This window comes from Amblyomma mixtum, chromosome 2, assembly GCF_055824585.1.
Source record: "Amblyomma mixtum isolate Tamu chromosome 2, ASM5582458v1, whole genome shotgun sequence".
NCBI classification, from domain to species: Eukaryota; Metazoa; Arthropoda; class Arachnida; order Ixodida; family Ixodidae; genus Amblyomma; species Amblyomma mixtum.
The window spans coordinates 63691426-63714182 of record NC_143013.1 but is presented as its reverse complement, the minus strand read 5'-3'; the positions used below and the strand labels follow the sequence as shown (position 1 = coordinate 63714182).

At 43.5% G+C, this 22757-nt stretch overlaps 2 protein-coding genes across 4 annotated transcripts in view; both read left to right on the top strand.

Moving 5' to 3' along the window:
- Window positions 1–22757, top strand: part of LOC149359539 (nucleoredoxin-like protein 2) — a 209839-nt gene that overhangs the window by 88088 nt on the left and 98994 nt on the right. The window lies entirely within an intron of this gene.
- LOC149359545 (sodium-coupled monocarboxylate transporter 2-like) overlaps window positions 1–22757 on the top strand; it is a 38232-nt gene that overhangs the window by 11497 nt on the left and 3978 nt on the right. The window contains exons 5-12 of the mRNA XM_089567699.1: window positions 3690–3847; window positions 7050–7190; window positions 8852–8981; window positions 12525–12613; window positions 14231–14340; window positions 14420–14487; window positions 16905–16991; window positions 18670–18842. Of these exons, the coding sequence (XP_089423825.1) occupies window positions 3690–3847; window positions 7050–7190; window positions 8852–8981; window positions 12525–12613; window positions 14231–14340; window positions 14420–14487; window positions 16905–16991; window positions 18670–18842 (956 nt within the window). The remainder of the gene's footprint in view (window positions 1–3689; window positions 3848–7049; window positions 7191–8851; window positions 8982–12524; window positions 12614–14230; window positions 14341–14419; window positions 14488–16904; window positions 16992–18669; window positions 18843–22757) is intronic.

Sequence of the window (22757 nt, the reverse complement as noted above, 5' to 3'; positions counted from 1 at the left end):
CTTCTAGACCAGCGAAAGCTCCTTTCGAGGGCAGTTCAAGAAATCATTTCCAGCAACTTCCCCACCGCTAGAGATGTCAAAGAAGCTGAGAATGTACTCATTTTTAGAAAAGCCTAATAAGTTGAGCCCACTCTAGGCAGAAATCAGATTGCTAAATAAAATGTCAAATATTTCTCGTTCTTAGGCAATTACTCGATCTCAATTGGCTATGAGTTTCATCTAATACCTAAGTTATGTCTGGCCATTAAACGACGGTAACATTATGTAGCTGCGATAAATTGAGTCCAGGTTCCTAGGCTGCTGGTGTACGGTATGGGTGTACAGCAAGTGGGAACCCATAAGACTCTAGCGCCAAGAACAGCGAGAATAATTATTATTAAAAACATTTGCAGAAGTCGTCAAGTAAGAAAAATTAGGGAAATAAAGAAACCCAGCGAATTCAGCCACTGCATTGTGACTGCAAAGCAAGGTAATAGAAAGATTAATGTCGAGGCATTAGCTCTTAACCTTAATAAATATTGCTGGAGCGTTACTGAAAGTATAAATTCTTTTCTTCATATTTACTCGCTCACTACTTTCAAAATTAGCGGTCGTGGCCGAACGAACTTCGGCACAGGAGATAATATATAAAGTGAATAATTTTCGGAGGCCGAAATTCGCAATGAAAGGAAATGTTGGAAAGTAATTAGGGATTTGAAAGGAATGTTAAAATACTTTCACACTAATTTTTGGGCCAGTTGGTGCGTTGTCAGACCTGGAACAGGTACTAGTGGCACAGAAGGACGTGGCACAAGAAAGAAGAGTTTGGCATGGCTGCCTCCTTTTGAAACACTTCTTGCTTGTCCTGTCGGCTACCTCTTTCTTGTGGTCGTTCTGCTGGCACCCTCTACTGCAGTAATGTTTAGTCTAGAGAGGAAATAGACAAGTACAAAAAAAGATGAATGCACACACGTGCGTTGTTTCGGAAGCTGTGTCTTTATTCTGAAGGGAACAAATATAAAGCGAAAGGGAACATGAAAAAAAAACGATAAAACTCAGGCCCAAGATAGACGCGTCATATACGCCAGAGCAAAAAACGACAAATGCCACCTGGATAGACAGGCTATTTGACTGCTTTTCACAAATACGCAAGCTCTTTTTCCTTCATATGAGTAAAGGATCACCACACCAGCTACAACCATCAACTATGCTTCTCGCGTGCGGTGGTTGTGTCCTTTACTTACAACCATTGCTTCGCGGAACTGCGGGCGGCGTTTGAAATTAGCGCAGTGTTTAAATAATCTTGAAAGCGCTGCCCACGATAAAGAATTTGTAAGCACATATAAGCAGACTCCGGAAAAAATAGCGTCCGACAGCTATAGTAATCGCCACAGCAAAGCGGCATCTTGTACACACATTGGGTTTACAGGGGCCAAAGTTTCAGTAACGTTTACGGCCATAGCGCACACCATTTTGTAAAGGATCCGCTTTCCGCCGCACCAGTTCGCATGCAATTGATATGCAAATGCCGCATTTCGCGCTCCGTTCGCTTTTCTGCCCCAATGCCCGGATGCCAACGCCACGACCGCCCGATCTCACGTAAGAGCAGCCCGCCGAGTGTTCCGCTCCGCCGGTGATCTCCAAAGTGGCAGTTCGCGCAACTTCGGCGGCTGTGGTGCTGACTATCGGCGAACGCTGTCGGCATCGTTCGAATGAAAGTATATTTCTATGCGAAACCCACTGGCTTGCGTGTGTCGCTTTGTGCCCTGCGATTTTGGAAATAAAAAAGCACAACGTATATTCAATAATGAATACTGAAAATATACAACTGTACAAGAAAAAAAATTAGTACTGCAAGCGGGGACTACATTGGCTACGCGGATAGAAACGATGAGCCTTAGCTCCGTGGCTCCTTCTTCACTGCCAGAAAAAAAAAAAAAAATGTCCGGCTGTATAAGGTTGCCGCCATATTTCAAAACATAGGGCTAGCCTTAGTTTTTTTCCAGAGTACATAAAGACCACTGGAAGAAACGCGAGTACAAGTACTATCCCCATTGTGAAGACAACCTAAACATTTCTTACGCATTTTGCTAGCTCAGGAGGCAAGAAAATATTTAACCCAGGCGGGGGTTCTGCAATGGGCGCTGACACCACACTGCACTTGCGTTATTGTATTTAGCTTCGATCGAAATATAGCCGCTGTTGCCAAGATCTCACATGCGATACTGCAACAAGCCGCCGTATGCGAAAATCCCTTAAACATCCTGGCAGGTGCCAGCAAATTGTCTGACAATAAATGCACAGACATTCTACTTAATCTACTGTGACACCCATTTGTGCCTTTTCTTATGGGTAAGAGTAAACCATTTTTCTTTTCGAGTATGATCTTCAATGCTTTCACAAAACCAAGAGCGGCTCACAAATATTGAATGGTTGGTTTCTGGCGTTCAATGTCCCAAAGCGACTTCGGCTACGAGGGACGCCTTAGTGGAGGGCTCACAAATATTGAATGGTTGGTTTACTGGAGTTGAATGTCCCAAAGCGACTCAGGCTTCGAGGGACGCCGTAGTGGAGGGCTCCGGATAATTTCGAACACCGGGTATTCTTTAACGTTCACTGACATCGCACAGCACATGAGCCACTGACATTTCACCTCCATAGAGATGCGCCCGCCGCGTCTGGGATCGAACCCGCGTCTTTCGGTTCAGCCGCTGAGCCATAACAACTGCGCCAACGCGGCGGCTAAAATTTCGAATGATTCAGCCTACTGTATCGAAGTCATGACACGTCGAATGCCAGAGGGCAAAAAGACCCAGCTTTATTGAGCAGCGCGTATTTATACCCACAGTAGGGCGACGGGGCAAGCGCAGCGCTTCGGTTCATAACGCTTATCAGTTCCCTTTTTAAGCCGGCATTGCGCACGCTGCCCGTCACGCATACGATACAAATAACGCATTCCGCTTCAGTCCAGATGGCACTGCTGGCGAACTCCGGTCTTGTGCCTAGAATATAAAAATTTAAAATTAGGATGCATCTCTTCGCAGATTCTACATTTTAATTATCTGGTAATGCACTGCCATATTTCGCACAAAATTCCCTGAAACCGCATCGAAAATGCTCCCATGAAAGAAAATATCAGAATATCAATTGCCACGTCTTTATATAGTTGTTCCTGCTATGTTCACTGTGGATAATCTTGTGCAGAATGGGACCGACCTTCTGTTGTTATGGAGCTTCGCTTCTTCCAGTTTGGGGTAGTAATTGCCTAAAGACTGCATTCTATACGAGCTGTGAATCGCACTGCGTATCGTTTAGCGCGCATGCAGGGTGCTAGAGCTAGCCTCTCGGAGGCGAGTTCGGCATGGCTCTCTTTTCTCTTCTGGAAGGCACGACTGTGAGCCTTGCAGATGATTCGCAACTACGAATTCTGCTGTGCATTTGTGTGCCGGATGCTGTAGACGGCATGTACAGGCACCAACTGTCGTTACTCTCTGTCATCTGCAGCGACATGTCATGCGCACGACAAAACAACTTTCTAAGGTGGAGAATTTCGCTCTGTTCCTTTTCAGTACCGGGCAGTCCTGGTAGGGCATCTTTACTTTTTTAATTTATAGCCTTCGTAACCTATGTAGCTATCTTGCGCGGATAGGAAGTCTCTATTTTTGCGTATTTCTCTCTTGCCAACCAAAACAAATCTCCCTCGCCTGCAGGGTGGACTCCGTGGTGTCGTCTGGGCGGACTGTTTGCAGGCTGTACTGACAATCTCTGCGCCGGTGCTCATCATCTGTAAAGTGGCATTCGACGCCAATAACGGCGACGGCCGCATTCGGCATCTGGGAGAACTTGACTTGCGCAAATATTTGATCAAGTAGGTGTCATGATGCGCGTTTATCAAGGTTTAACCGGCCACACTTGAACACCAAATATTTGTTTGATTTTTCAAAACATGACATCCGCTTTGTACGTTTACAAAACTTTTCACGTTTAGCGTCCGGGCGTGAGCAGGTAAACGCAGGCAAATAAAGGTGCAAATGAAAGCGCACGAATCTTTGGTGCTCTTCTAGGAGCGTAGCTGCCCGGTGCGAAATTAAAAGCAGCATACATTGCAGTAGTTATATGCGCACGTAAAATTACTTCAGTAAGAGGCGTTGAGGAAACGCATTAATCTATGACACATTCGCCTGACAAAAGAAGACTCATCGCTTTTGCAACCAAAGGCAAACACATTGGCCGAACTTTAGTGGAAGCTTTTACTTAACTCGATCGCTTCGGAATGAGCTTTGTAAAAACGGGAACGAAGAAATAGGAAGCCTAAACGACCCCTTAGAGGCCTTTATTTAATTATTTTTAAGGCGTGAGCATTACTTGCCTTATACATGGCGTGGACAGAAAGTGTCCGTCGGAAGTGTCAACTTCTGGTGGACACTTAACCGCTTCGCCCCTGCGCTGATAGTGGTATAACTGGCTGTCTTAAAAAAATGTTAACTAGAGAATGACCAGTTCTGCATATGTGGGCATTAGCCCACGGAGCTCCGAGTGGTGTGCGGTTTTGTGGCCAACGAGAGCTAAGTTACACAAACGCACCGGATACCAGTGACATAACCACAAACCGACCAACGGAAACTGCAGTAGTGCACAATACTTTCGCATTCATAGCAAGTAAGGAGACGCAACTGCTCGCGTTAGTTATAATTTATTTATTTACATAAGTACTTTATGTGCCTACGGACAGCATTCCTACCTATGCACTGGTGCAGTACTATACAGTCAATAAAAAAACGGAGCAGGGTGTCAGGCCTCCGTCAAGTTTATACAAGCGTACATAATCCATCGTTTCATACTAAATGACACCACGGGGTGTATCTTGAAGCTCTTCGGAATAAAAATGTCTGTATCTGGTTTTATTGGACAAAATATGAGTGTTACTATACTGATTGAGCGATAAGACATACCCATCTGCAACAGTCAGCATAAAAGGGCTGGTGGTTTCTTGTACTCTGCTTGGGCAATGTAAGTTAAAGTGCGGCAGTCAGATCGATTAGTCAAGGGATACATGCCGACAAAACTGCAGAAATACACTGTCTCATAGCTCACGCCTCACCCAAAGTGGGGCCAGTTTCAACGCAGACAGCAAACATTGCTAGTCAAAGCATCTTTTTCACGAGCATCTTTTTCACCGGTAAAAATGTAGACGTGCACTATTAATAAAACCAAAAAAGAGCTTGCAATAATTTGGGATTGATCAAGTAAGAACTGTTTAAAAATAAATGGGAATAAATCTAAGCCCATATTATTCATGGCTAGAGGGAAGCAAGCACAGATAGAAGAAAGGTTGGTTCTGGGAGGTGCACCCATAGAAATTGTTGAGAAACATAAAATTCTTGGTGTGAGCTTTGCTGCTGACATGTCGTGGAATCATCACATTCAATCATTATCAAAGACACTATACGTCAGTCGGCGCACTAGCACGGTGCCGTCATTTTCTTCCAGATAGAGCAAAACTTCAAATTTGTTATGCATTGTTTTCCTCTCACATAAATTACTGTACACTGGTTTGGGCCATAACCACACAAACAAATATTCAAACACTGCTCCTTCTTCAAAAGAAAGCACTTCGTTGCATTGCAGATGTGTCCTATTTACATTCATCTGCACCATTGTTCACACGATATAACATAATAAGCGTCGAAAAAATTTACGAGTTCCGTCTACTGTACTCATACTTATTTTCCGATGAAAAGTTGAAGAGCCTCATAAAATTCCTTTCGCATTTGCAGAAACAGAAAACTGATTGTCGCACCCGTGAATCTGAGACATGGCTGATGCCACGCAGACGTACAAATTATATGCTATAGTCGCTCACGCACAACTTGCCGTGCTTGCTTAACAAATTACTGTCTGCAAATTTTGACTTAAGCGCATGTAATAGAAAACAGACACGTGAAATTTTTTTCTCATCTCAGTTTTTGTGCAGCTAATGGTATTCACTGTATGTTCATTGCCTTTATGTTTTTCGTACTGTATACTTCCTTGTGCTGTGTTTTGATGTGTTTCGAATGTGTTTCGATGAGTCAATTTATGTTAAAGTGTAACTTCACATGTGTTCAGAATTTTGTGTTGGCTATATGCTGCTGCCTTGTACGGGCATCAGGCACCCTCAAGCTGCCAATGGCAGCTTTTTTGCCTCATGACCCCCAACGAGTCGTTGGAAATAAAGTTTTGAATTGAAAAAAAAAAACAGTAGCGCCTTACTAAGTATGGGTCGTGTAAGACCGATACGCTCAACCTTCGTACTCTCACCCGCTGTCAGAGAGTTCCACACAGCGCTATAAAACTCCAGCCTCGAGAGAACAAGGTACTTGTAAAAGAGGAGAAAATATGCTTTTGATTTGAACGGTTTCGACAGGAGCACAGTCAAGCCCAAAATTTTCAGGCTTGAGTAAATCACAAATATTACATGTGCATTAAAGCTACGCTTACCATCAAAGCGTACTCCAAGGTCGCGAACTTCATACACACGCTTTACTGCAGCACCATTGAATTGGTTGGCAAACAACATCGGATTTCTAAAACACTACAAACTCAGTTCTAAATAGTGATATAGCTCATGTAGTGCATCGCCACGTAGTTACGAATGCCTGTAGTTTGGTCACTGCAATAAACCAGCCTCCTACATGTAGCTCAAGAAATGTAAAGGCTGAAACACACTACCTTCCTTTTAGTCCGCCAGTACAGCTGAAAACCTACAGCAGTTTTCTGCAATCTGCTGCCATTCCTGGCTTCAATAACACGGTGCCGAATAACATGTGATTGCATATCCGAACACAGGGCCGGACAGGTTTTACTTTTTTTAATATTAGCAGACGCGTCCCTTTGTTCTTCGAATTTGTCGGGCGCGCAGAGTGAGTTCCAAGCGGAGTGAATACTCACTCTATTGGATTTACCTGACTTAAATAATATTTCCAGAAAATGTTAGCCGAAGATTTTCGCAAAGAGAGAGGTTTTAGATTCAATTTTGAAGATGGTACAGCTGATGTCTAATTTTTTATTATGTCTACTTTGCCGGTCAGCATCTCTGCCGACGTCACCACTGAGGAAAACGTGTGGTCCATACTGGTTGGTTCCGCGCCGATATTTATAAACCGTATTTGCATGGATCAGGGGACCGCTCAGAGGTACCTCGCATCCAGGACTCTACAGGAAGCAAAACGGTGAGTGTTCTTCTGTGCTCACCTGCAGCAAAAAAAAAAAAAAAGAAAATGAGCAGTTGGCTGTCCCGTGCAGCTCTTCTTGTCGGCAGAAAACGCCATCATCCATGTACACATATTGCATATGCTGGTAAAAAGCCACAAAGTAATAAAACAAGCTGGCACCATGAGCCCAAACCTTTATTTTAGTGACCGCTCACGCTGTTTACGAACCGCCTCGATGAAGTTACTCTCAGTTAAGTTGAAAACATCTCTCAGTTTTTGCCCGCACAATCGACAAAAATATGTTGTAACAATTGGTAAAGCACTAATTACGGGTTAATGTTGTCTGTCGAATCGGTAAGTGCAGTTATTGTATCAACCATCCAAGTAAGCACGGTGTTTCTTATAATAAGCTAAAAAAAGTCTGCTTCACCAGGTTCTAGCGGCATCATACTAAATTGTAAGCGCCACAGTATACGCCTGATTTTTTCTTCAGATCGCAAATCAGACCGTCTAATTGTTCGTGATATATATCTTGAAATGGAGCTCACTGAGAGCGGCTGCCTCATGTGTGTCCTCAAAACATAATGCCTTCCAAAAAGAAGCGCCCAGTCCGATAGCGAAGGCGAAGGCTGTAGGCCAAGTAGCCAGAAAATCTGTTTAAGGGAAAGCCAGCGAATATCGCACCAGACATCGATTCGTGCATATAGAATGTTTTCTCATATACCGCAATAAAAACGAGCGCTCGTCAACTGGAGAAACTTTTGCCTGCAAACTGATGCAGCTCCAGCTTTATTGTCACAGACTGGGCAGTCGTTTTGTTAAAAGTGCACTAAAGAGGAATCTCAACTCATCTTTTTACCGCGGGAACTCAATCCACACGTTCCGAGTATTCTTAGAAACTTCGAATTATGGTCCTGTGCGGCCGATTTTTATAATTTAAATCGAATTAAACGTCCCGGCTGCCGCCCTTATTTTTAACTTACCGCAGACGGTAGGAGGAGTCAACTAACGCGTGGAGTGCCTTTCAGGCAGCAGCGGGGCGGCTTCGCTTTGACTTTTATTTTGTTATTTTAGGTTTCCGTGAATAAATAGATACAGTCAGAGGGTACATAGCCGCAAATTAGGCCCACGGAAATAAAAATACGCGTGGACTCTTTGCTTTAGCCGATCGCCAAGTACCACTCCGCTGATGGCAGAGCGGCAAGGCGCCACAGGACTGCCTGAAAGGTCATTTGGCTGCTCCTGCCGTCTGCGGTGTGTTCAAAAAAAGGCGGGAGCCGGGACGTTTAATCAGATTTAAATTATGAAAATCGGCTGCACAGGACAATAATTTGAAGTTTCTAAGAGTTTAAGGCAGAAAGCTGGGCTAGTTGGTGTTTGGATTGAGAGGACATAGTAGTAGCGCTAAAAAAACAAGGACGACAGGGTAGAGAAAGACAACACAGGCGCTAGACAACACTAACACTAGCGCCTGTTTTGTCTTTCTCTGCCCTGTCGTCCTTGTTTTTTTAGCGCTACTACTATGTCCTCTCAATTTCTAAGAGTGCTCGGAACGTGTACATCGACTTCCCGCGGTAAAATGACGAGTTCAGGTTCCTCTTTTGTGCACCTTACAAATGACGCCGAAATGCCCTTGAGTTATGCTGTCTGCTAGACGCATTCTTCTGCGTCCCTTCCAGGATTGTCATCGCTGGAACATTAATGACTTGTCTCTACTATGCCTGCATGGCAGGAACAGGACTGGCACTCACTCTCAGGTACAAAGGCTGCGATCCGTACCTCTCTGGATCCATACGAGGACCTGATCAGGTAAAGTAACTGTAAGGACAAATGTTTAGGGGAATCCCCCAAGGTGGAGTAGATTTATAATAAGGGAGTAATTACTCATTTGCATCCACCCGAGCGCAGCCATACGGCTACAAAGGAAAGCTATACAGCTTTCTCAGAAACTTCGTAGTTAAAGAAAAATTCGTCCTGGTCCGGGGTTCGAACCCAGGACCACCGCTACACCGGAGCAGTCGCTCTACCAATTGAGCTAACCAGGACGGCAAGCTTATGGTAGGACGAGAGCGAATTGATCAATAACTCGAAGTGGGAACTGTGTTGGTCAAATGTTTAGGGGAATCCCCCAAGGTGGAGTAGATTTATAATAAGGGACTGCTGCGCTCGGGTGGATGAAAATGAGTAATTACTCCCTTATTATAGAGTAACTGTATAAACTTGCATTCACCACGTGGACCAAATGCACTCTCCGTTGTGTTCCAGATTTGAGGGATTTTGATTTTAACGTGATAGCGTTGAGGAGCTCGTATCGCAGAACATTCGGGGTCGTGGCTTCGGCGACGTTGACCGTGGAAATATCCTCCAAAAATCCCCAGAGAAGGAACTTAAGAGGCTAGTGGGCCACCTAGGTGACGTAACCCTATGCGGTCATCACAACGTACCCACCGGATAAATTGGTTTTTGAGGAAAGGAAATGTCGCAGTATCTGTCTCACATACCTCGGCGGACACGCGAACCGCGCCGTAAGGGAAGGAAGGAAGGTGGGAGTGAAAAAAAAAGAACGAAGAGAAGAGTTGCCATAGTGATGGTCTGCGGCATAATATCAACCACCGCGGGATCTTTAATGTGCAATGACATTGCACAGCACACGGGCATCTTTTGCGTTTCGCTTCCATAGAAACGCGGCCGCCGAGGTTGGTTTCGAACCCGGGTACTCGGGATTGGGAGACGAGCGCCTTAAGGACTGAGCCAAAGTGGTGGGTTGTGAGCAAATTTCGCACCATGACCGGTTTCAGATAAATTAATGACTGGTTTCGAGAGATTTTTCGCGAAGAGTAACTTGGATCACACAAGCGCCAATGGTGGCTCTCGCAGGTAACCTGCGGTCCATGTTCACTGTTTATTCTTCAGTTTTAAAGATTTGCTCTTTCGGCTGTTCCAAACAGGAGCAGAAAGCTGGCATGATCGCAAGCGAGCCCTTTACAGTTTTTCTTTTCTTGCAAATTTAATGTTTGTAGTGTGAGACTAAAGAGTTCGGTCGCGAAACAAGGGCACGTGGAAGCTCACTGAGCACTTCAGTACCTCGGCTATTCGACACCGTCTCGTAATGCGCGCTATGACCGCTAGGCAAATCTCACTCCCGAGACCTGCACTCCAAAGATGTAGAACGTCTGCCCGCGGCGAGCATGCCACACAGCTGTTTATGTGTCTCACAAAACTACTTCTTAATGCGTAATGACTCTGTGCGGAACACTGGACAGTTGATAAGTTAGTCCTAAGCGTATGTTGCTAAAAATAGACTGCGTTAATTGTTTTGCGCCAGCAAAATTTATTACTCGAAAGCTTAATAGCCAAATTAAGCTCGAGATCAAATATTCCTGTATAACCTTGCACGGTTGTAACGGGCTCTTTGTCCTGTGTGCTCTTGTGAAAAATTTGAGCCGATTTAATTTCTTCTTGCGTGTTTTTGAAGCCCTTACGGCGCATTAGAAGAGCTGTTCTGATAGCTTCCGTTTCTAAAAATAAGTGACATAAAGTGCAATATAAAATGTATGGAATGCCAAGTGATATATGTATGTTAATTTGTATCATACTATCATGAGTGAACAAAAATTCAGTTCTTTTTTAGTCCTCTCCTCGATCACCGCAATCTTTCTGGACACTTGCCCAGGAGGTGATGGGAAAACACTGTGTTCGCTCCCTAAAACCTAAGCTCCTAACCTTGGTCACGAGCACCAAGCTCTGTTATGCTCTTGTCTGGGCCAGTTTCTTTGCTGGTAAGCGCCTTTGCCAATTAACGATCGTAGAATCTGAAACTGAAACTTTATCAATACTGAAAATTAGTGTTGTCTTTTCCGTGCCTAGAAGTTTTGCTGCGCGAACGTCAACGATCTATGTCTTTTCGAGAACTGAAGACACGTGACGCCAACCACATAAACACTTTAATATGTACTGCGCAAAATAAATGGTTGTGTATGCAGCCGCTGGAATCGACTTTCCGAGTAAACGGTAATTATACCCGGCTCCAATACAGAAAAAGAGCGGTGGAACAGCATTTCCCTCCCCAAGCATGAGAGTTATAGCTTGGTAATGCACCTAACCAAAATGGTTAATGTCACGCAAAATAGACTACTAAAAGGTCCGTGAGGTGCCTGTGCTTTCGGCCCGAAGTTCCAGCAGACGTTTGAGATAAATCGGCAGTGGCCGAATAACCCCTTCTTTTTTCCTTCGAAATTTGCTTTGCCCACCTCGACTCTGCCCAGGTACAGAGCGGCTTATTCGGCCCGTGCCAAAATCGATGTAACTGTGAGGTGCGCAGACAAGGGATTCATTTGAGCCACCGCCGCAAATATACAGCCTTGTGGTTAATGCGGGCTACTCCTAAATCACATATCTGCGCACTTATGCCGCCAAGAAATTAGCACGGAAGAAGGCAACGCGTAATTTAAGCACAGAAGAATTTAAGTACTGGGACAAGAAAGACTGAAATGTGCAGATCGCAGCAGTTGCGCTTTTCTTGCTTTAATCTGAGCGCATTGTTATCGCGTCACATCACATGAACAAGTACTTGTGACTTGCCGGCGTTGTTTCTCCGGGCTGCCACGAATAAAGCACATGGACTCAGGCCCCTCTGACTCCGCCCTCCGCGTGCAAGACGACGAGCTCGACCGGAAATAATACCGAATTTACTTACGATTCGTCATTAGTGCACACTTATGGCGGAGCTGTGAAACTGGCCTCTAAACATAAAATCGGTACTACCTGATACAGGACAGGTGAGAAGTGGACGAAAACAATGGTTTTATCAAAAGCACCGATTTTGGGCGCACCTCGTTTTAAGTCACGTGTCATCAATCAAGATAAATAGTTGAAGGTCTGATATGCAACATGATTCTGGTATATTAATGAAATTGAAAGTTCAATCCTGTCAAATGCTTGGGGGAAACCTTCAAACATAAAACCGTCATTTCTATCATCATCAATAAATGGCCAATTGAAATCGGTTACAGTAATCAGTAGGAGACGGGCAAACTCCGGCAGCGAAAAAAGAACTGCCAAGAAATGAGTATATTAAATTTTGTTAATTAGCTTTAAAGGCAATGAGCGACCGGACTTACTACTGCGAAAACTAGAGCTGTGAGAAGGGTGAGTGTAGCAGCTTAAGGTTGTGTGACTTTAGCGCACCGATGCCCGCTGCCCTAAAGCAAATTCATAATTATTTCCCTCAGAAAGAAAAATTAACAGACGAATGAATGAGATTGTCTATTTAGCATCGGCTGCTTATCCGCCCGTCGAGAATTTTGGCGCAATAACCTTCTAGTGAGCTCCCACGTATCTTTCCCTCTGCAGTTACTTCCCTTTTACATACTTGAAGAATCCCGAAGCGCACCAGGGTTGTCCGGAATCTTCCTTGCTGGAGTTGTGAGCGCGTCGATAAGGTAAGACATCTGGAGTTTTCTTTCTTCATGCTACGCTAACAAAAATAAAAGTAACACCTGAAAGGTACCCCGGAATGCCACCGAGAACTGCACATTGTAAAGGAAGCATGTATAGTTGATCTCTGGAATTTCCTTCTTGGACGAGTTTTTGTAACCACTTGCTCAACTGAAAACTTTCGTAAGTGTACGACTGGAGGAACAGTATGCACTCAAGCTATCAGCATAGAGTGGAAATATTCGAAAAAGGAATGGTGTCTGACCTTGGTAAGAGCAGTGTGCAATACATCTGTAGTTACTTGTAAACTACAAAACATCTTGTATTTATTTGTAAACTGGCCGACCAGAATCGCAACGATTGCTTATTCAGCTTAAGCGGGTGGTTCTCGCTTGCAAAAACGCCACCATGGTTTGACGAAAAGTGCGCAAAATCCGCAACGCTAACTTCAGAATGCTAGAGTTTAAGCGTAGGGATAGCGCGACTGCGGACCTAAACGAAATTACGTTAACGTGCCACTAGCAACGGTTTTACTACAGAGTGAAAAAAGCTGTCCCCATTCACGGCAAAAGCTTGCGGTGAATTGTTTCTGGAGGCCTTCTGTAATTTTAGAACGAAGGTTTCGTAAAAATGATTAAGTTTCTTACAAGGAATAAGGAAAGGTGATCAACGAATATTGCAAGCAATGTAAAATGCAATACGGAGGAATGCCATAAGAATACGGAGCATTCCGTAATATATTTACGGAGCATTCATTGAGTTTACAGCAACTGTTCCGTATATTTGTGGTCTTTATTGCCTAGCTTTTGCCCCACTAAGGGTGCCGACCAGACCTGCAACGAATGCTTGTTCGATTGAAACTGGCGGCACTCGCCTGGAAGGACGCTGTCAAGTTACCGCTCTAAGTGCGCAAATGCGGCAAAGCTATCTTGTGAAAATTGCGTGCGAACGCTAGCGCTATTTCATCGTTAGCGTTCTTTGCGTGCGCACGTGGGGTGCATAAGCCCCTAAGCATTCTATCGCAGTATATTTTGCCTGTAAACGCCTCTGAAATATAGTAGTGTTACATATTCCCGGCAGTAGTGAGAACCTTGAAATTATTTTCGCCTCCATGGGAAGTAGAGAACGTTTAACGTTGCCGGAACGCTTTACTAAAGCTGTGAATGCGGATAAGTTGCTTGCAGCGCGCTTTCTTTCTCTTAGGTCCGCTATGACGTAACGCTATACAAAAACTTAATAACAGCCGTAGGGCGTAATTTATTGGCCTCCTCTTTTCTTTAGTAGCGGCGTTAACCCGACGAAATGATTTTTGCTTCTTGCTATCCTTTTCTTTGTTCTCACCGTAGCCGCCGCGGTGGCTCAGTGGCTATGGTGCTCGGCTGCTGGCCCGAAAGACGCGAGTTCGATCCCGGCCGCGGCGGTTGAATTTCTTTGGAGGATAAATTCGAGGCCCGTGTACTGTGCGATGTCAGTGCACGTTAAAGAACCCCAGGTGGTCGAAATTTCCGGAGCCCTCCACTATGGCGTCTCTCATAGCCTTAGTCGCTTTGGGACGTTAAACCCCATAAACCAAACCAACCACTTTGTTCTCACCAGCGCTGCTGTGGTTGCTTTTTTCGCAGCACAGTGTCCTCGATAGTCAATTCTCAGGCGGCCGTGTGGTACTTTGACGTTGTGACGCCCTTCCTGAACGTGCCTAGCAAACGTGTGAGCTGCACCATAAATGCATTGGGTAAAAACCACGAATATTTTCCTTCAATTCCGATTGCTGAGGACTGATCCAAACGACTAACGCCTTTCATTCTGAACAGCATTTGCAGTTGGCGCCGTCATGACTGCTATCAGCGTGGTTGTCCCCTACCTGGGCTCTGCTGTATCTGTAAGGATCACAGTGCTCAAGACTCGTGAAATGTTGAAAAGGTCACACAATACTTTTATGCTGTTTCGTCGGCCGCCAATGATCGTCGTCGCAGAAAGCTGAGGGAACTGTGAATAGGTCAATAACCATATCGACTGATCTCAAGTTTCTTGACCAGTTCGGGTTCCTTCAGGTGAACACTGATCGTGCAGGAGCTAGGAAAGACACTTAGGATCAGAAAATAGATTCCGCTGGTTGATGTAACCTTCCCAACAAACATGGTTCCTGCCATCCCGGAATGTAGTCGGCAAAAAAAGAAGGGTCTCTGCCACTACCGCAATGCGTAAACATCACAGTGCCTGTTCCGGTTCTTGTTGTCGTTATACAGTCGCTGAATTTATTTGTTCATTTAATTAACCTTACAGGCCCCAAAGGGCATTGTGCAAGAGTACATACAATATAAAAGTGAGTGTCGGAATGCAGAAACAGCCGTTATAACTACGAAAATGTGCATGCAAGAACGGTCGCTAAAATGGTACACGTTGTCATGAAGAATGCCTTGGAAGTTTGAAGCCTGCCCAATCTGGGCATGAAACACACATCCTAGAAGATACAAGCCAGAATACTTTGTTTTAGGCAGAGCACAGGGCTGACAAAACGAGGGCAATATAAAACTTTTGTTGTTGCCAACAGCTCCGCCATCTTGTTGCAGCTTTGTGCATGTAAAGACACTAGCAGACGACGCCAGGGCATAGGCGTCTCCAGAAGTCTGTCAGTCGTTGAAATATCAGCGGCAAAGAGCCTACACAGTGGTGTTAAACTATTCTGAAAAAGGATGCCCCATAGAAAACTATTTTCTGCTTTTCAAGCCAAGGTTACCGCTCCGCTTTTGTATGCCAGGTATTATTTTGGTGCTCCCTATTTGGTATTACACATATCAGCGTCTGCGCTCAAAGGAATTCTTTGTCCAGAAGGCTCTTTACAAATACTAATCACAGCCATCGGCCAGTTGACGAAAATCACAGGTATGCAATAACCGAGGCGTTTTCGTCAGGCAGGCCTATTGATGGCGACGAAGTTGCTTAGAGGAAGGGCGAGTGGACGCGGTCTTGGTGTGTGAAAGTTTTTGGAAAGAGAGCTGAAAGAATTCCAGTGAAGGCAATGTCCAGATTCGAAAAACTGTGCCTTTTCATCTGCTCTTGAGTACCGCCTTTCAAATATTTTCTTTTGACACGGTGTCCGCCGTACGGTGTCCCTCCACAACCTTCAGAGATGCTTCTTATAAAGCGGCGTGTCGGAGGGCTGCTATAGTTGAGGAAAAACACAGCGCACTCCTAAGACACGGACAAAGAAAGGCAAGACGATACAGCGCTGTTGATTATTTTATTGTGGAGCAACATATATATACGTTCGAAAAGTGGGCGGGGAGACATGAGTAACATCTGCTGTGTTTGCACGCGACCGAAAGATAACAAACTGCAATTGAAAATAACATGAGGGCAAGGGTGACCCTTGGAGGCAACAAAAAATGTAAACTAGACAAGATAAAGAGACAAGTGGAGGGGGCGATTAAACGGATCACGCTTAAAAGGATGACGCTTAAAAGGATGACGCAAGCAGGCAGTACAAGAGACAAAAAACACTAGGAGATGACAAGTGAACAAAATCCAATAAAAGGCCAAAAATCCGTTAAAAAATTTTTAAAACCGATAAAAGAGCCAAAAGGGACGTTAAGAGCAGAAGAGAGAAAACAACCTTGTCCAAAAGGTAAAAAAGGCTAAAAGACGAATTTCGGAATCCTAAAAATTAAAATTGCTCTATGCCTGGCTCAAATAATCTAACTCACGTTTCGTTAGCGCTATCGAGGGTGTGCTAACACAATCTTCACCTAGCTTTAGAAGCGCTGTATCGCTGTATCGATATCCGTCCGTGTCTTAGGAGTGCGCTGTGTTTTTCCTCAAGATGAACTACCAACTAGCCCGCTCTTCCACCCTTGCAAGCTGCTATAGTTCACAGGAAAGTGCCTAATTACTTGGTGAGGCAGCCTTCAGCTTAGAACGTGATAGTCTTGTTCGTGTGTATTGATCGGGTGTACTATCAGCCACAAGTTCAACGTGCACAAGGCAACTGAACTGCGAACAGCAAATGAGAAGCCCCGAGCCGAGAGAACCTCAATACTAGAGGAGGGCGTTTACACTTCGGAGGTGCAATGACGGTCCTTTTGAAGTGTTAGTAAACGTCTTGTATTTCATCTCCAGGAGGTAATATGCTGAGAGTTTTTTTTTTTTGTAAGCACTTCATGTTTGTCCGCGTTTCATTCGTTGCTGATAGTGCATGTACAAGCCTTCCCTCTCCTTCGATCTTCCTTTCCACGTAGCTGAGTCTCAGTGTGGCGAGTACACGACATGGCTCCAACTTGTTCGCCCTCTCTCTCACAGATGTTCATTGCCGTAAGCTCGGCTATCACTGGCCCTTTCGTTGGGCTTCTCTTACTTGGCCTCACGGTCCCGTTCGCCAACAGCAAGGTAGGTTGCATTCGTCCAAAATGTCCTCGGAAAAAAAAGAGCTATTTGCTAGCTATGAACTTCCGTATGGAGTCTGAAAAAAATTCCATCCAATTTTTTGTGTGGTCATACTTCAGCGCAAAAAACGAACATTGAGGTAGTGAAAAAAAATTACAAAATGTCACATTCGATCTCCCAGAAGTTCCCAACAAGACAAACAGCCGGATACTTTTCTGAGCACAACACCTGTGTAGAAGTTTGAATGCTGCTCTCCTGAGCTTCTTTCATTGATTTACACAATAAAATTCTCAAAAGGTTTAGTACTAGAAATCACCGAAGAAAATCAAGGGAGAAAACTAATAACACAAAGAGCTGTAAGGAAATGTCGTGCATCGACTGAGAAAATGCGTCACTCAGGTACTCCGTGTACGCAACATCTGGCCACCTGAACGGTTGTCAGACCACTACAAGAATGTTTAGGAAGTACAAGGCATTCAGTATTTTGTCTCGGTGTTAAAGAAAGAGAAAAAAAAAACTATTCTGCCTCACATTTTTCTTGTGCACTGCCTGTTGGAGCTCGAATCATGTCAACATTTCTTCGTCTCTCTTTACATTCAGAAATCATTTTCTTCTGGTCTGTGTATCCGAAAACGTCCTTCGTGCAAATACTTCCGTTTTTATCTGGGGCGAATAAATTTTAGGCATCCATACCTACTGTTGCTTAATATTTGTTTTTAGTGAAACAAGGTTCGTTCGCTTTTTAAAAACTTCTTCTTGCACCTCATATGGCAATAAAATCTGTAGAGTTTGTATTTCTTAGTGGTCTGTTGGAACGAGGGAAAGCTTTACGGAAGAACTTAAAAGAAGCAGAGATTACTCACACTTGTTTGCCTAATTGTTTTCATTAGGGGAACACTGTGTGAAAGTACAGGGAAATGAAGTGGGGTGTTTACAGTTTTTATAACAAGAAACCAACAGAAATGAACAAGATTTGTGCTCAAATTGGGCATCCTAGCTCTCTCGAAGGCTTCATGCAGCAAGTGATCACGAATATGTTTTAACACAATGGACACAGTTATTAAAGGGAAACCAGGCAATTCTGTAGAGGCTGAAGCTAAACGAACAATGCTAGCACGTGACGTGCCAAATACTGAACTTAAATGTGCACAACGCAGATGTAGATAAATTATGTCATTAGCTATAGACATAAATGGACTATTCATATTACAAATTCCTTTGGCCACAAGCCAATGCATCAGCAATGAGAGGAGCATCTATGAAATACAAAATTATCAGCATCAAGGTTTTTCTGTTGCACCAAGTATGTAAGATTCCTGGCACATTGTAAGAATTGAAGAGGGAAGAAGATGCAGCGTACAGTAAAAGGCGAACCACGTTGGCCAACCGCAGTTTACAGGGAAGAAAATGCCACGATACACTTTTGATGGGATACTCAGAAGTGCTAGTGTTTGTCTCACGAGTAAATATTTTTTTCTTATTCTCTTTTATTGTGCTTTTAACTAAGTAAATGACATACGTGTAAAAAAAAACGAAGAAGCACCATTGTTATGTAACCTTTTGTGCTCATATTAATAGAAAGGCTTTCTAGCATTGGACACGTGTATTTCTAAATTTTCGCTGTGTTGTGTGTCACGCAGTGTAAGCGAGCTACAGCTTTTATGCATTCGAATATGAACAGGGCGCTGGAATAGTGACGCTGCTCATGGTGGCCTACCAGATGGTCCACTTGTTCTACAGACTCCAGAGTGGCGTCCGAGAAAGAAGAATGCCCGTCAGCCTTGACCACTGCCCATATAATACCACAAACACCGTACACGGCTCGAACATCACTCTCAGCGTGTCTTCTGAAAGGTGCGTCCGTACGAACCGATTTCTCGGACGCCAAACATTACGCCCTAACAAACGAAGTGCTCATGACTAATATCCACAAGTTCAATTCGTTATTCAAGGTTTTGCTGTGGGTAGTGTCCTTTTCAGTGTAGTGCAAATCAAAATTCAAAATGTTTTCTTGCTTTATATTTACTTCAGAATCGCATATTCTTCCTCAAAAATTTATTGAGACCCAACAGGCACTTGCTATATTAAAGCGAAAGCCTTTAATGCCTCAAACTGTCGTTAGCAGACGCTGTCGGCAGCGGTGTCGACAGACGCGTCGGCAGATTTGTTTGCCTTTCGGCGTCACTGCTTAAAAAGAAACTGCGCCGAGGGTGGGAATCGAACCAGAGCATTCGGCATTTGAAGCGGAGACACCACCACTCCGCCACGAAGGCACAAGGTTCGAGCATGAATAAAGGCGCATCTAGTGAACGCATGGGTTTCATAAATAAAATAAAAGGAATAAAGTGAAGGAAAGGAAAAAATGAAAAGAAAAAGGAGAAAATAGACAAAAATAAAATCAAAATAACAATAAGAAACGAAAATAAAAATAAAAACATTAAATATAAAGAGCAAAAAAAAACAAAATATGAAAAATAATAAATAAATCAATACAAACAGTGCGCCAGGAATCGCTTTCGCCTTGCAGCACTTTAGAGAGCCAAAGTGCCCCCTGAATTTTTGAAATCGCACGCAGGACTGATTATAGCGCTTTTCCTGCTTAATATTAAAAAAATAATGCGTAGATTCGTATGCGTTGCCACGCAGTTGGGAGGGGAGGCTAAAAGCCAGATATAAGACTCGAATAACACACTCTTGAATGAACCTGGCCCACGATTTTGACGCAGCACTAAAACGTAAATGGTGTATCTCAGGATATACCATTTAAGCATAACTCAGGATTATTCTGAGGCAGTATGAAGAAAAGTGTGAAGTCTTTGGTACTTCGCTAAGTGTCATAAAGGCTATGACTTAAAGATTGTTCTTCAGTATGACGTTCTGCATCTAGATAATAAGTATATCTTAGGTGATAGCGTCAAGCAAGCCATGCCATTAAATTGAGCTGGTGGTTGTTCGTGCTCGGTTCTCTGCTTCCTTGTCAAAAATTTCCGAAGCACCAAGAATAATGTCGATGATTTCAGTAGTCTCGTTGATATGATGAAACCATCGGTTGTTATCGGCATGGAATCGGTTTTGGACATAGGTGTTGTATACAGTTTGTTCTTTCTGAGTCACTTCAGATCTTGCAGAAAGGATAGCAATACCCACGGCGGAGGCGTATTTGTCTTGGTTGAAGAAAGTATTCCTTCCAAGATAATTTTTGTAGGTGACGATTGTTGTGTAACGGTATGGTGCCAGCTAGGTTGGTTGGTTGGTTGGCCTCAAATAAAATGGCACATACCCACTACGGGGGAGTGGTCAAGACAAAGGCGATGGACTGCTGGAAAGAGGAGAAAGAGTAGTAATAGGGTATTTCGTAAAGATAAAACGTTTTTCTTTCGCACCGAGCAGCAGGTAACGTACTGGCTGCATTATCGCAATTTGCGACTGCAGCAGACAGAATAAAATCAGATTTCTTTGTTAGTGGCGGATGCTTCAATCTCCCTAATTTCAGCTGGAACCAACAAGTGGCATTTTCCAGTGTATGCCGTGGGCTTAATAGCGTGATTGCTAAGTTTATTAATTAATTCGCTCATCGCAGGTTATACTGCCACCTACGAGAGGTAACCACATATTTTATCTCCAGACTACAGAGTATCCCGAACGCGTGCGTTTCACCTTCTTTCTACCAAGCATAAGCGATCATAACGCTGTTCTTTGCGAAATGAATTTTTACTATGCAAGAATACCATACAAGAATCTACATATACATAACTCCGCAAGCGCCATTACGCTGGAGATTAATGCCGGAATAGGTTCAAATTTTGCTGTACTTGAAACGCTAGGTAAAACTTTTCCTACAAGGTAGCTTCAGTTCTGCTTCATGATTACAGTTCTGGAATTAAATAGTCGTTTTGTCCCATTTAACACGTTCACGAAGAGGCGAACAAAAGACTATGGTTCACTAAGCGCTTGGGTGCCAAACACAAAAGATTCAGAGGATTTGCGTTACATTTAAACATAATCGAACAGCTGAAAATTTTAATAAATTTAGAATTATAACCAGTAATGTTAGGCACTGCCAAGTTAGGTTTCTTTGGGGCATTTCATTCATCAGTCAAGCGAAACCTAAATGATTCAGAAAATAAATAAATATAAATAAAAGGGATGGTTTATCCATTCTATTGCTCGAAGAAGGTGATGCTGACGTAATAGATACTGGCGCAAAAGCGTAATGCTTTAATTCATATTTCAAATCTGTGTTCACTTTGCCATTACAGTGTCGTAAGGATGTTTATTGTTGGCGTAACGCCTATGGAAAATGTTACACTTGACTGACACACAATAGAGGTGTCACTTCAACACTTGAATGTTTGAGGAGCTGTTGATTCCAGTCGTGGTCAGAATGAATTGTTGAAGTTTTGCACAAGTTCTGTATCCTCATATCTGAACGTACTCCTTGACAAATCTTTGAGCCATTCCACTCTTCCGGATGACTGGAAGACCACGTCCATTGTACCGACCTACAAATGCGATTTCTAGAGCACAGTCTCAAATTATCGTCTTATATCGCTGATATCTTCCTCCTGAAAAATACTTCAGCATATGCTATGCACGTGGATGTGAATCATCTCAATGTTTCTGGCTTCTTCAACAGTACAACATTTTTTTCGCAAGGCACTGTGTAGTGCAGTTATTACCATTCACCTACGACTTTGAAACTATGCAATGAAGCATTGTCGTTGAAGTTCACTGTATTCTCTTAGAATTTAGGAAGACGTAGAAGTTGTCCCTGGCACGTTCTAACGACTTGTCAGGGATCGTTGTTGCAATAATTTTGGATCATTTCATGAGTTTCAGTATACCTACGGCAAGGCGTCAGTTTGTTATTGCAGGTGAAGAGGCATCAGATAGTGTCGATGTTACGTCACGCGTCCCTCAAGTATAGGGCTTAAGACCTTTGCTATTTCATTGCATATCAGTAATATTTCATAGAATGTCACTCCGTCTATGAATGAGAGTACTCGCCGATTGCTCTATATTATAAGAAAACATGATTCCCTCTCACGACTGTCATAACTTTGAAACGATCTTTATTAAATACACGTGGGGTGCGAAAAATAGTAGATGAGCTGTAACCTAGAAAACAGGGTGTGTGAATGTTACCTCAATGCCACAAATGATTTCCAATACATTATGAACAACCATATATTCAAATAAGTTTTGGAATAAAAATATCCAGGAGTTTTTCTGACCTAATCTTTATAATAGCATCGCCAAATTGATGCCAATGTTGCGAAAAGCTCTAAATCAGATAGTTGTTTAGGCAAGAATGCTGGAAATTTTCCTCGCGGAAATAGGAAACTTTTATAAAAGTCGAATTTTCGTTCAGTGTTAGATCATGCTCTTATGTTATAGAATCCTTCGCTGCTCTTGACAAAAGATAAGCTAGATAAAGTAAACAACTGTGCTCTTTACGTTTTAGGCAATCAGCCAAAGATAAATTATTGCGCCTTATTACTCCCTCCATGCCGCGGGAGCTAACAACAGCTTCGATGCCAATCTCATGCCTGGTCCATTTCTTTTCTTGTTCCACCGCACACGATGCGCGCCATATGTTTCTTTTGCCTTTGCTGCCGCCGTCGTTACCTTGCTTTGATCAGTTCGATTTGGTACGTGAGATCTGAAATTTTAGAGTGCCTTGATTGGATAGCTTAGGATTTGATTCCGCACCATCGTCATTCGTTTATTTAGATTAGGTTCTTAACCTGAAGATATAGTTTTTGATTC